General features: G+C 55.7%; 4 protein-coding genes across 4 annotated transcripts; 2 read left to right on the plus strand and 2 right to left on the minus strand.

Annotated features, from left to right (window-relative positions):
- Nucleotides 1–3,549: 3,549 nt before the first annotated feature.
- On the plus strand, nt 3,550–4,379 carry CTAM01_01709 (V-type ATPase; the record flags this gene model as incomplete). Its single annotated transcript, XM_060517750.1, has 4 exons — nt 3,550–3,584; nt 3,665–3,677; nt 3,753–4,071; nt 4,231–4,379. The coding sequence occupies 4 exons, from the start codon at nt 3,550–3,552 to the stop codon at nt 4,377–4,379; spliced, it is 516 nt and encodes a 171-aa protein (XP_060387284.1).
- A 304-nt stretch (nt 4,380–4,683) lies between these two features.
- Nucleotides 4,684–7,707, minus strand: CTAM01_01710 (Pep3/Vps18/deep orange family protein; the record flags this gene model as incomplete). The annotated part of the gene is made up of 3 exons (XM_060517751.1): nt 4,684–4,768; nt 4,824–7,407; nt 7,488–7,707. 3 exons carry the CDS (start codon nt 7,705–7,707, stop codon nt 4,684–4,686), a joined length of 2,889 nt encoding a protein of 962 aa, XP_060387285.1.
- An 800-nt stretch (nt 7,708–8,507) lies between these two features.
- On the minus strand, nt 8,508–10,004 carry CTAM01_01711 (methyltransferase; the record flags this gene model as incomplete). The annotated part of the gene is made up of 2 exons (XM_060517752.1): nt 8,508–9,531; nt 9,637–10,004. The coding sequence occupies 2 exons, from the start codon at nt 10,002–10,004 to the stop codon at nt 8,508–8,510; spliced, it is 1,392 nt and encodes a 463-aa protein (XP_060387286.1).
- Nucleotides 10,005–11,922: 1,918 nt separating this feature from the next.
- CTAM01_01712 (uncharacterized protein) lies at nt 11,923–12,393 on the plus strand (the record flags this gene model as incomplete). The annotated part of the gene is made up of 1 exon (XM_060517753.1): nt 11,923–12,393. The coding sequence occupies one exon, from the start codon at nt 11,923–11,925 to the stop codon at nt 12,391–12,393; it is 471 nt and encodes a 156-aa protein (XP_060387287.1).
- Nucleotides 12,394–12,490: the final 97 nt, after the last annotated feature.

Raw genomic sequence — 12,490 nt, forward strand, 5'->3', positions numbered from 1 at the left:
TTTTCTTTCCTTTCCGTTTTGCTTTCGGCGCAACGCGTAAACGTAGTGAGTGGGAAAATCCGGCGATCCGGAGGAGTTAAGAAAGTGAAAGTAGACTCGGAGTGTCTAGTGGTTAATACTAACTCGTGTAGGTGGTGGTCTTTGGATGAGTAAGTTGCAGTAGAGAGCAAGGCACGAGCAGGATAGTCCAATGCAATGGAAGCACAGAGGAAGCCAAAAGAGCAGAAGCAGAGCCAAAAAGTGCGGTTGGACGAGAAAAGCAAGTCAAAAGATGAGATGCAAGTCTTTCTTTGTACCAAAAGTCAAAATTCTGGTCCCCCTCTGTTCTTGGAATAGAAACAGCAACAGCGCGGACCATGGGCAAGGCGGGAACTGACACTGCCAAGCGCCACAGTCTCGTCCAAAAGGTCTCACCCAGTCGCAGACTTGACCTCGTCGTCATGCTCGGCGGGGCACTGGACGGGTTGACGGGGGGTTGCGGACAGGGTCCGGGGTTGAGCGTGTTTGGACGAGGCCGGGAGTAGCGAGTTGCTCCTCAAGAGAGACTCAGACAGAGAGACTGAGAGACTTACAGCGTACTCCGTAAAGAGAGACCACTTGGTCACGCTTACAGCGGAAGGCTTAGAAGGGTGAGAAGGAAGGGATGTTGACGGACGGAGCAGCGAATTGGTGCAAGATGGTTGGACAAGAAAGGGGAAGGCCGAACGGTCTCCAGACTTGCCAGCCCGGGACGACCCCGGGTCAAACCTTCTCACCGACAGGGTTGGGGGGTATTGGAATCACAGGTATCACAAGTATCACAGACTCTCACGCACCAGTCACCACTGCCACTGGTAACGGGAAGGGAAGGAAGGGTAGGGGAAAGGGAAGGGAGGCTAGCGAGTGGTGAGAGCCATGTCAGGCGGAGTCGAAAAAGACGCGTGGCCGTGCTTGCATCTTGCCCTTCTAAGCATCCCGTCCCCTTTATTTTGCGGTGCTCTGCCCTTTTTTCTGCAGTTTGCGTGGGCCGGTAGCCGTAGGTCCGTAGCCTGTAAGGAAAGACAACCCAGCCCCCCTTGCTCCCACATTCCCTCTCTCTCACACAGTCTACGGTAGTATGGACAGTGAGAGTCACACTTGCGCTCTGAGTACTCGGAGAAGGAAGAGCGCGCAATAGTCGTGTGAGTGTCTTCCGCACCGCGGCTGCGCAAAAGAAGAGGGCGGTGCGGGTTGCGGTTGCGGTCGTGCGGTTGCGCTGCAGCAGCTGGGCAGGGGTAAAAATGGCTGCATGTGAAACGCGAGCATCAATGTAACCCCCGACCAACAGCGAACCCTTTTCTGTCTCAGCTAGCGGAATATCAGACACGTTGGATTCTGGAACCAACATCGCTACGGGCTCACGGAGTACCTCTCTCTACCTTGTAGGCTTCTCACCAACGCTCTGGTCAGCCAGGCGCCCTCGCTGCCACACCCGACCTACGGATATGACTTGCGACTCGAGGCCAGCCGAGGAGGTGTTCTTCGTCGCGTTCCCTGATAAAATCAGACATCCTCTCGGTCCGAGCCAGCATGGGGTAAGACGACGAACGCAGCAAGACACAAAAAAGAACTGTAACCTCTAAAATTGGTGATACTCGACACTCGACACCTACACCTCCTTCATACCTTTACCCTTCATCCAGGTCTCACGATACAGAACAAGTGCTGGCACCGGCAACACGGTGCCGCCAGAGCCGCATCACTGATCAGTCCTCTAGAAAAGACTCCTGCTTGCGTCTCTTGACGTCGGAGATCGTAGCATCACCAGCGCATGTTCGCTCATGGATTGCGCAACGCGCCAACGCGGTGAGGAATCATCTGCTTCATAATCTTCACTTTGGTCTAGCCGACAGACCCGATCGCGTTGATGCGTTCATCGCCACTCCGGGAATCCGGAAGAGCCCGTCCATCGAGCCTTGCCTTGCCTTGCCTTAGGCTCGAATCGTCAATCAGTCTCCCATGACGGTGTAATAAGGCAATGGCGGGAACGGGAATTCGAAAGGGAACGTAAATGAGCTAAAAAGGAAGTCCCCGTCATCCAACCACATGCGCTTCGCCGCTTCGTCCAAACGCTCCCTCTTCTCCCCCCCCCCCCCCCCCCCCCCCCCCCCCCCCCCCCCCCCCCCCCCGGCGCGAGCGCGCCCCCCCCCCCCCCCCCCCCCCCCCCCCCCCCCCCCCCCCCACACTCCATACCGATGCCGAGATCCGATGGTCCGGGATGTGGCGCGCGAGCAGCGTCCGGGCCAAGAGCACCAAGTCCCGGCGCTACTGCAAAAGGTAGGCAAGACGTCCAAGAACTCCAAGACTCCAGGAGGCCGAAAGAAAATGAGGGATGACGAGGCCACCACGGGCCCGTCGGCCTCTCCAATTTGTCGTATTTCTCATGATTTCGTACGAGAAGTGGATTTGTTAGGTGGGCGTGTCCGCTTTTTCTCTACCGTCCGCGGGCCGAGTAAAAATAAGAACGGGATCCGTAAATAAGGTCAACCTTGAACCGTGGCATAGGAAAAGAAGGATACTACTCCGTATGTGAGTATGGAGTATTAGACTTCAAAGTGTCACTGTATCAGGACTCCAAAAACCCGCCTGACAGCACCGCTCTTGGTGCAGATCATGTGTAAGGACCCAGGTCATAGATTGAAGATGGGTGCGACCGCTCGTTCTTCAAAGTTCGCCCATCTATCTGGCACATCTGGCGCGCAAGAATCCCCCCTGACTCGCCCGCACTCTTTTTTCGTTTCCTCCCGAACGGGGATTGCCAGCCATTTGCTTCGAGGACGAATCATGAACTGGAGATCCCCCGAAAAGAAGCATCTCTGCGACGGTGCTCCCCACTTCCCCCTTGGACCGTGCACGGCATCCTGGAAAGTCACATGTATAATCACGTGGAATCTCTAAATCCGGATCACTGGCACCGGCCGGCTGGGGTGGGTCCCCGGCGCCGACCGCGCCGCTCCCGTCCGGCTCACCTCATCTTGTCGCCACCACGAACCAATCACGAGCATCCGCGGCCACCGCATCCTTCCAGTCAGCTCGTTGAAAGTAGGTCTCTCCATTGGTACATCATAACGGCTGAATGTGCACAGGGCCTGGAGTATCCGTAAGGCAGTCAGCATTCGTGCCACGCGTAGGGCTACCTCTCGCCCGACGCCGTACATGTAAGTACAAAAGATAAGATCGGATCGGAATTATCCCGTTCGTGACAAGCCACCGCGAATGGTGAGTGGTTCAACGAAGGAAAGTCAAAAGGTGTACCGCGAAATAGGTATGCCTCAAGCCTGGTTTACGTATTTTAGGCAACTAAGTCTAAGAGCTGTGCATGAGTGTAGTATGGCGACGAATGAAGTAGGCCTCCTCGATGCAACCAAACGTAGATGATATATAAGTTGTGATGCGTGACCATACGTTCTCCCGGTAAAACTACCCGTCATCTCATCAGATCTTGGAAAGCCCTCTAAGCATCAGATAAGCTTAAATCAACCAGAAAAGTCAATGCAATCCATCCTCACATCATCCGCCCCTGCCACCAGAATGGACGAAATCGTCTTTGCGAACCTGGACCGCTGGTGCGTACTACAGCCTCACCTTCCCTTTCCAACATCACAGATCCCGCGAAACTCGTAGCTAACGCACCTCATCCTCCAAGTCCATCATACTCCGTAAGTCATTCCCTCCAGCCTCGAAACCTCGTCTCCAAGCCCTCCTCTCCTCCTCTAACCACCACCAACAACTAGTCCTTCTTCGGCGCAATGGGCTGCATATCCGCCATAGTCTTCACGGTCCTCGGCTCCTCCTACGGCACCGCCAAATCCTCCGCCGCAATCTTCTCCGCGGGCGTCCTCCGCCCGGACCGCCTCATGCAAAACACCCTCTGCGCCATCATGGCCCAGATCCTCAGCATCTACGGCCTCGTCGCCGCCGTCATCATCGCGAACCGCCTCGTCGAGAAGCAGGCCCTGCACACGAGTTTCCTGCAGTTCGCCGCGGGGATAAGCGTCGGCCTGTGTGGGCTTGCGGCGGGGTTCGCGATCGGGATTGTTGGCGATGCTGGAGGTAACCGTTTCTCCTCTATCCCACTTCTCTCCTCAACCACTTCCCTTTCCCCCCCCTTTGTTGTTTACTCTGCGCTGTCGATGACACCTACGGCCTTCGGTCGAGGAACAAAGGGTCATAAGAGCAAGGTCGTAATGGTAACTAACACCCATTCAACAGTCAGAGCCACGAACCAACAACCGCGTCTATACACAGGCATGGTCCTAATCCTCATCTTCGCAGAGGTCCTAGGCCTCTACGGCCTCATCGTCTCCATCCTCCTGCTCTCGACTTCGCAAACGCAAGTCACCGACTGCTCAGGCTCCTGAAAAGAATCCCCTGCCTGTCTCTCCACCACAAATCCAAATCAAAGCCTTCAACACCAAAGCAAGACTTACGCTGTTGTCGAAACCGAGATATCGGGTTACAATACAATCAGAATCAATATAGTAGTCTTAAACCATGATATTCCGGGATGTACTCTGAACAAACTCTTGAATTTGAAAACGCCGGGTATTGCAGCCATTAAGACAACGCTTGCTCATGCAAGGTTCTTGTTTTTGCTATCATGTACAAAGATAAGAAGAGACCGCGGACGTCTACACCACAGAGGCCACCACACACCCACCCCCTTTAAATCCTCCATTCATTGAGGTTATCCTGTGGCGTCACAAATGGCTCATTAATCCTCTTAATGGCAAACTCGCTGCAAAGAATACTGCGTCATGTTAGCAATACGTCACTCGCAAATAGGCAACCCGTTGTAAACTCACCATGCTGATGCCACCAACGAGTCCAACTCCGTAATCATGGCCTCCCTCTTGGCACCATTCACCAGACCTTTACTAATCTGCACCTGCAGCTCGCGGATCCTCTTGCTCGTGCCGACCCCAGCCTGCTCCAGCACCCTCTTGCCCAGACAATCCGAGTGGAACGAGTGCTGGCAGGGAAAGACGAAAAACTGCCTGCTCAGCAACGGCAGCCCGCAGACGTAGCACTTCTCCCCGGGCTCGACAATGGCGTACCGGTGATCCAAGGCGGCGATGTCGACCTTGATATTCGTCGCCGTCTGTGACGACTCGTCCATCTCCTTCTTCAACGAGTCAATGTTGCGCCCGTAATCCTCGAGCGCCGTGCAAATCTCCTCCTTGAAGTCGTCAATGACGACGAAGTCCGGGAAAAAGGGGATGAGATCCTCAATCTTTAGCAAGTCGCACCGCTTCAAAAAGTCAATGGCCGTCTTGATGCCGTTGGACTGCGAAATGACCTTGCGCGCGACGGCGAGCCAGAGCTTCTTCCGCAGAGGCGGGTTGGACATGGGCCGGTCGGCAATCACAGACGCCAGCTCAACCTCGTTATGCGAGAGCGCCAGGTCGACGGCTTGCAGGTACTGACCCATGCTGGTGTAGATGTGGACGCAAGACAGCGTGCGGTGGTGCTGGATGCACAGGCGAAGGGCAAAATCCGGGTCGTAATTCGGCTCCTCGCCCTGCGATTCTAGATATGACAGCAAACCAGCTTCATCTTTGGAGGTTTGTGCATATATCGAAACAAGAGTGTTGTGTACTGCCGAATCCTTGGAGTTGAGCTGGTTGATGACATACTGCAGATACCTGACGGCCTGGTTCTGCTGAGGGGTGCCCTCGAAGTTGCGGTTATACTCCAGCAGCGCAGGAATCAGCTTGCGAGGCTTCAAGTCGGAATGGCGCATGAGGATCTCAACAAGGTCCGAAGCGACGTGCGTCATGAGCACAGTGCTGTACCGGTAGAACACCTCAGGATCCGTCTGCTTCTTCAGCACCGTCAGTACCTCGGGCCACCGCTCGCGCTGAACCCAGTACGACAGGACGTAGTTGTAGTCGTTGACGGCGTTGGCAAAGTGCAACAGCTCTTGCTCCCGACCGTGGCTGCTGATCACGTCGTACACTGTCCGCCGGTCGAGGTCAGACTTGTACTTGTTGACAAACTCCTGGAACTCGCCCTGGACAGCGTGGAGCTGCTCTCTCGACTGCGCCGGGTTGAGGCCGTCCGCTAGCTCGGCTTGCGTAATGATAGTGTCGTCTAGCGAGTTGAGCCTCGCCATGAAGATCTCTACCAGCCAACTCGCAATCATTATTCTTTGCATGACGGCCGCCTTCTTCGACGTGCTCAACTTCGCTAGTAAATATTTCCTCAGAGCGTCCGGCTCGTTGTTGTCGATAAAGGTAAGAGCCACCTCTTCAAATGGCTTATTGCTTCGTCCGTACACCGAGGCGGCCTCCATATATTGCCGCTTGGCAACGAGGTGGTCACCATATGAGGTCGCTACCGTCTCCCGTTGCGCGGGCGTCTTGGCATGCTGCAGCGCAGAGTCAAACTGTTGCAGCTTCAGCATGATTTGCCAGATATTGCGGTCCTCGTCCCTGACGACGACCTCGAAGATTTCCTGCGCAGTGAACATCCAGAATGTGTTCTTCTGCAGATCCACAGACAAGCTCACAGCCTTCTGGCCCGGGTCCAACACGATCTGGTCATAGACCACCTCTCCAGTCAGGCGATTCGTGGCTACCACGCGGCCTCCAATCAGGCTGACAATGTGCCACTGCGTCAGCGCAATCGCCTCGACGTAATCCGCCGTAGCTTTTCGCTTGCTTCCCGATCCGTCAGACGACGAACCAATCTTGTCCCGCGGGAGCATGCTCGACTCATTGAATATCTTTTTGCCCTCGGCGCTTGAGGCGAGCTGCCCGTGGAAGATACCCTGCGCAGAAAGCCACGCGTAGGCCCGTTCGTGCGCCTCGTCCTCGTACGGGTTCTGGTCAGGGGGATCCGGCGAGACGACCAGCGCAGACGTGGCGGCGGCCGAGGCGCGCGACAGCTCGTGAATGACGGGCTGCTCCGACTCAAACAGCTTCGTGTACACCGACCCTCCGCTGTCGTGGCCGCTGCCGACCTTGCCAGCCAAATGAAACAGCCGGCTCTGCGTCGCAATCATGACCCGCCGCATGTCCGGTCGTTTCGGCAACGTATCGGCCCAGAGTCCCGTGATCGGTCCATCCGGGAGCTTGTGCAGGTTCTTGAGCTTGATGTCCTTCTTATAGAACTCCGAGGTGGTCTCGATGGAGGCCTCGTAGATGTTGCCGTCGGCGGCACCGAGCAAAATCTCGCGGGTCGACGCCGTGGGCAGCGAGGGATTCCAGGCAACGCTCTCGATGGAGACGCCTCGCAGGCGGGCCAGGGCGCGCGGGTGCTTGTGTTGGGAGTGGAGGTAGTAGTTCTCGCCGAGCGCCGTGCAGACGAGGAGGTGGGAGGCGGTCGGATCGAGAAACATGCGGCGGATGACGCCGACTTCTGCCGGTTTCTTGGGGAGGTCAATGTCTGCGAATAGTCTCATGGTTAGCAACCCATTATTCGTAGGTAGCAAAGTACCGTCATTCCGTCCGACTGTAAAAACGCACCATCAATATCCTCGGGTCTATTAAGATCGATACGCAAGATACGTCCGTTGGATAACGCCAAAACTAAAACATTGTTCGCGACCTGGGCGGCGACAAAGTCGGCCGCGATGGAGAACTGCAGCTGGACTCGCTCGACGATGAACATGGGCAGCGCGGCGTCGTCCAGGTCGAGCACCCCGTTGCCGGCGGCGACGAAGCCGTCGGTGGGGTTCAAAGCCATGATTCGAAGGGGCGGCTACGTCGGGGTCATACGGGCATCGTCGCTGGGGATCGTGATTTCGCTTCGAGCGTTGGTGAGTGCGCCAGCTGCGGTTGCGCAAAGTGGACGACTCGTTGAAGGCTGGTGATTGTGTGTGTGGTCGCTGTTGTGTAGAGGATGGATGACATAGGCAGGGAGCTCGGCCGGCTCCCCACTGCAACCTGGGAACGGAGCTATGGCGGTACGTACTTCTGAAGCACCGAGCTCTCAAGTTCCTCAAGCTCGAGGTATTCAGTTGTGACATTTCACAACTTATTCGGCACCTCTGCGGCAATCCTCACTGGGAATTCTTCATCTCACCACATAGCTAAGCATATTGCAGCAAATAGAGAGCTTCGTCTTTTTTCATCTTAATTTCAATGACTATCCTTAATCTGCCTAGTAGCTAGGATATCTCTCGACCCCTTTGGTCTGCACATTGGTGCACCTCGAGTCCTCCTCGAACCTGCCATCCCCCATTTTGATACGAGTATCTTCAGTTGATCGCTTTGAAAGGCAAGGTACTTTTTCTCGACCCCGTCCGGTTTCCATAGAAGGTAAGGTAAAATAAGTAGGAGCTATGCAAGTTTGTTGATCGCTTTTAAATATGACCGGCCAAGCTCTTCTGCCGGTGTGAAAGTTGCGATGTATGCAAGTGAACATGAAGGTAATAGCGGTTGCTCTAATTTAGTTAGGCCCGGGCTGTTCGTCACCCGGATAGAGCAGAAAATTATTGCCTTCGCCTCACCAAGAAGGTGAAGGCGAGTAGGTCATTCGACAACTCAGACCGCCGTCTCAATGGCGGACTCGTCATCGTCATGGTGTCTGCTGCAAGCATCCTCACGCGCGGTATCATCCGTCTCATCCGCGTCGTCGTTAAAAATCGGGTACACCCTCGGCGGCGTGACCGCAGTCGTCGGCTTTCTTCCCACCAATACGCGCGCCTTGACGATGAGACCATGCGACTTGATCGGATCCCTCGCCAGGCGCGCCATCTCCCTCGCGACGTTGTGGCACGCCGTCTTTACGTGATCGGGCTCCCAGCCCATGTACTTTGTGAGCGGCCGCAGGCACTCGGCTTCCAGGCCGTCGATGCAGGCAATCAGCCACAGCTTGCCCTCGCTCGACTCGAGATTAATAGGTATAGTGTGCTCCGTCAGCTTGATATCGGTGAAGCCGGCATCCGTCAACAGCTTCGGGTTCATGTGCGCGACGCCTCTCGCCCGCCCGGCCTTGACGCCCGCCTGCGTCAGGTCTCTCGAGAGCTCGTGGATCTCGGACGTGGGAGGGAACTCTGAGAGGAACTTCTTGAAGCCCTGCTGGTCGTCCCAGTCCAGCAGCTCGATCCAGCCGCCGGGGCGGATGACCTTGAAGGCCTCCTTGTAGATAAAATTCCAGTCGAGGAAGGCGCCCATCATGTGGCGGAAGTGTACCAGGTCGAACGAGTTGAGCTCGCGCTCCCACTCGAGCTCGGCGTCGTCGACTTCGAAGAAGCAGTTCATCGGTATTGACGTGGGCGCTATGGCGGAAATGTCTGTGCCAATGACCTCGCAGTTGGGGAACTCGTCCGCCATGCCTATCGCCCACTCGCCAATGCCCGTGCCGACGTCTAGTATCCTCTGTGGGTTCTCCATCGGTACCGTGCTCAGCTTGCCGTCGAAAACGTGGAGATAGACTCTGTGGATTAAGCTCATGCGGCACATTTCCCACTCATCGTTTGGAAGGTGGTAGTGGGATCCGCAGTATCGACGACCGTTTTCCCACTGGTAGTCCAACTCTCGCTCCATGAATGACCTCGTTGACGACCTGCAGTAACCTCCTAGTCAGCCTTCGTCCGAACCGTCATCGCTTGGCGGGCTCTGCATAGGCGTAGAAAAAAAAAAGCAGCACACATCCCAGAAAATTACTCACATGTCTTGGTGATTTGGCGACGTCATGTAGGGCATCTCGGTGCGATGCGACTCGCTCGGTCGAGGGTAGTGACTCGGCGCAAACACAGAAAAATTATCGTCATCGTCAACCTCCATGCCCTCCTCCTCTTGCGAATTCCACTCCTCGTCGGCCTCGAGACCGGCCTGCGAACCATCTTCGGTGCTGCCCATGACGCTCGTCATCTCGGTGGCGGCGCTCCCGGTATCGCGCATGCCGCTCGACAGGCCGTCGCTCGAGTGGGAGGCGAGCTCGTCGGTGGTGGACATGCTGGACTCGGCGCCCTGCGCGGGGTCTGGTCGTGTGCTGGTTCCCTTGTTGCGCTTCTTGGTGCGCCGCTTCCTGGCCATGGGCGGCGGCGGCCGAGACCCGTCCCGTCCGTTTGTGCCACCCGGGAAGGGTCTGAGTTGGAAAGGGTCCCTATCGCGGTCTTTCTGTTCCTAGTCGGCGGCCCCGGAACGTCATGTCATGACCCGCGACGGGATGCCGGGGGGATGAGGTTGGTTGATTTTGTTTGGCGGCTGTGAGTAGAAAAGGAGAATGGGTTTCGTCGTTCTCGTCGAGGTTGATTAGGTAGCAGTAGAGGGCCAGTAAAGGGGGGCGGCGGAGTGGGTTCTCGCGGAAATCTCAAAGGACGGAAATAGAGGGCTGGCGATTTTGGTGCCAAATCCGGATGCTATCGGTCGGCCGATCGGTGGTCGCGATTGCGATTGCTCGGGCAGATTGTGGAAAGTGTGTTTTTGCTCCTTGGTGTAGACTTGAGAGAGAGAGAGAGAGGAACAAAAGAGAAAAGATGGTACGAGGCCGAGTGCGGTAAAGCGGGAGAAGATTGAAAGAAGGGGCCTCTCTTGGAAAGGAAGACGCGGGAGGGCGGGACTGGCAGAGAGACGATGGCTTAAGAAACTCCGTACGTAGTAGAGGCTTTCGAGGGGGGTACGAAGTAGTGGAAAGGACGTTCGTTTTGAGGATAATCAGGCGACGACGTGACTTGCCAGTCGGGTAGGATTAACACTGAAAGGGTATGGCTGCTCCGGGGAGGACGTCCTAGTGCGGGTGCCCTTGGCCAGTGCATTGCTCTAATCCTGTGCAGAAATCCTGACAGGTGCCGGGATCTCGCAACTTGCAAGGACGCTGGCGATGGGACCGGGACGACGAGGACGACGGACGAGGGGGGTGGGTGGGAACCGACGGGGCAAACGATCAAGGGTTCTTTTCACTGCTGAATTACCAACGGGCATTCATACATACATACATACAATGCATTACTGTACTCCGTAGACTGTCCGTCTCGTCAATCACTTGGACTGTGGACAGACACAGCGGCAGAAAGTGTGGGAGCTGCCGTGGAGATCGTTGCTTTACCTTAGCAATGGAACCTACTACGGAGAGTCTCTTGTTCCAAGAGTCCGACTGGCTTGGAACTAATACGGAGACACGAGCTTGGATACTCTACTGCACAGTAGCTGCGGGAGTGGACGAGGGCCATGTCGTTAAAACGGCATCTTAATGGACCCAGAGATGGTGGTGCGGGCTCGAGGTAAGGTATCATTTCGTTGCGTCTGGACCTCTTGCTCCAATTCTAGTACGCTTCTACGCCTACGTACTCCTACGCAGTATGCAGGACGCGAAAGACATGAGATTTCATTCGTACATTCGAGCCACCAAGCTCTTTGCATTGGTACGCTGGATATGCAAGGTCAGTGTGCTACATCAGGGTACACATTGTAGTCGTGAAGAAACACTGGGCACGTAAGGATTGTACTTGCAACCAACTGAGATTCCCAGCGGCTCACAGATTGGATAAATAGGGCTGCCTGCTATGCTCGAGGAGTCGACCAAATTATGATGGACCATCTGCCTCCTTCGTTTTCTTCCCCTCATCTAGAATGAAGTCTAGAAACGAGGACTGGTACGATGTCAGGGAACCGCCGGTACGGGCAGTCAGCACCTTACTGCACCTAAGCACTTGAGGTAGTAGACGGAGGCTGCAGGCAAGCTGCAATATACCCTCCACTGCCTACCTTGGCACCACTTCATCTCTTGACCTCTGAGAGTACGATACATGCTACTTCCTCCTCCCCATTGATAAGCAAAGCATACCAAACCCTTATGCGCATCCTTTAACCCAATTCCGGCTCCCACCCGCGATATTGTTCCCAACAGCATGGGACGGAAGTCTGGGCTCAAAGAAAAGGGAAAACCCACGCACAGGCACTCGTTCAGAACTCTCCATCGCCGCGGTGCGTCCAAGGACTCCCAGGCCCAAGGATGAGGGACAGCCCCCCCTCTCCGTGGCCCCCGCCGTTGGAACCTTGGAGGCTTGGGCTTAGACCCCACCGAACCACAACTTCAGAGCCCACAACCGCGCCTCGGGGGCTCTGTCTCTCCCTCCCAGGTCTCTCGCTGCCACTTCTGGTTGGCCCGGGTCTCGGGGATGAATGGGTCCGGGTCGTTGTGGATCAAGGTAGGTCGTCTCCCTCCCCCGGGGCCCCCGCCCACACCACACCTAATGTTGCCCTTACCCAGAAGCTCAAGCACGTCCAAGGGGGAAGAGGATGGGAACCCAAAGGGAAGAAAAGAGAGAAGAGAGAGAGGGGGTCAAGCGGTTCACGCGAATCAAGCCTCAAGGACCGTTGTCTAGCAGTTTTACAGGATCATTATCTATCTACGAGAATTATCCACCAAGAAAGCGGGAAATGTACTGTCCAGCCCTCACCCAGATTCCAATCTGTGCGATAAAGAGGGCTATTCCTCGGCCGTGACTTTCCTGTACCTTGCTATGTACTTGACGTTCGCTCCAACCTTCAGCCCACCAGCCCATCATGTTCCAATCGAA

Source organism: Colletotrichum tamarilloi, assembly GCF_030869305.1.
Source record: "Colletotrichum tamarilloi strain Tom-12 chromosome Unknown Scaffold_4.1, whole genome shotgun sequence".
Lineage (NCBI taxonomy): Eukaryota > Fungi > Ascomycota > Sordariomycetes > Glomerellales > Glomerellaceae > Colletotrichum > Colletotrichum tamarilloi.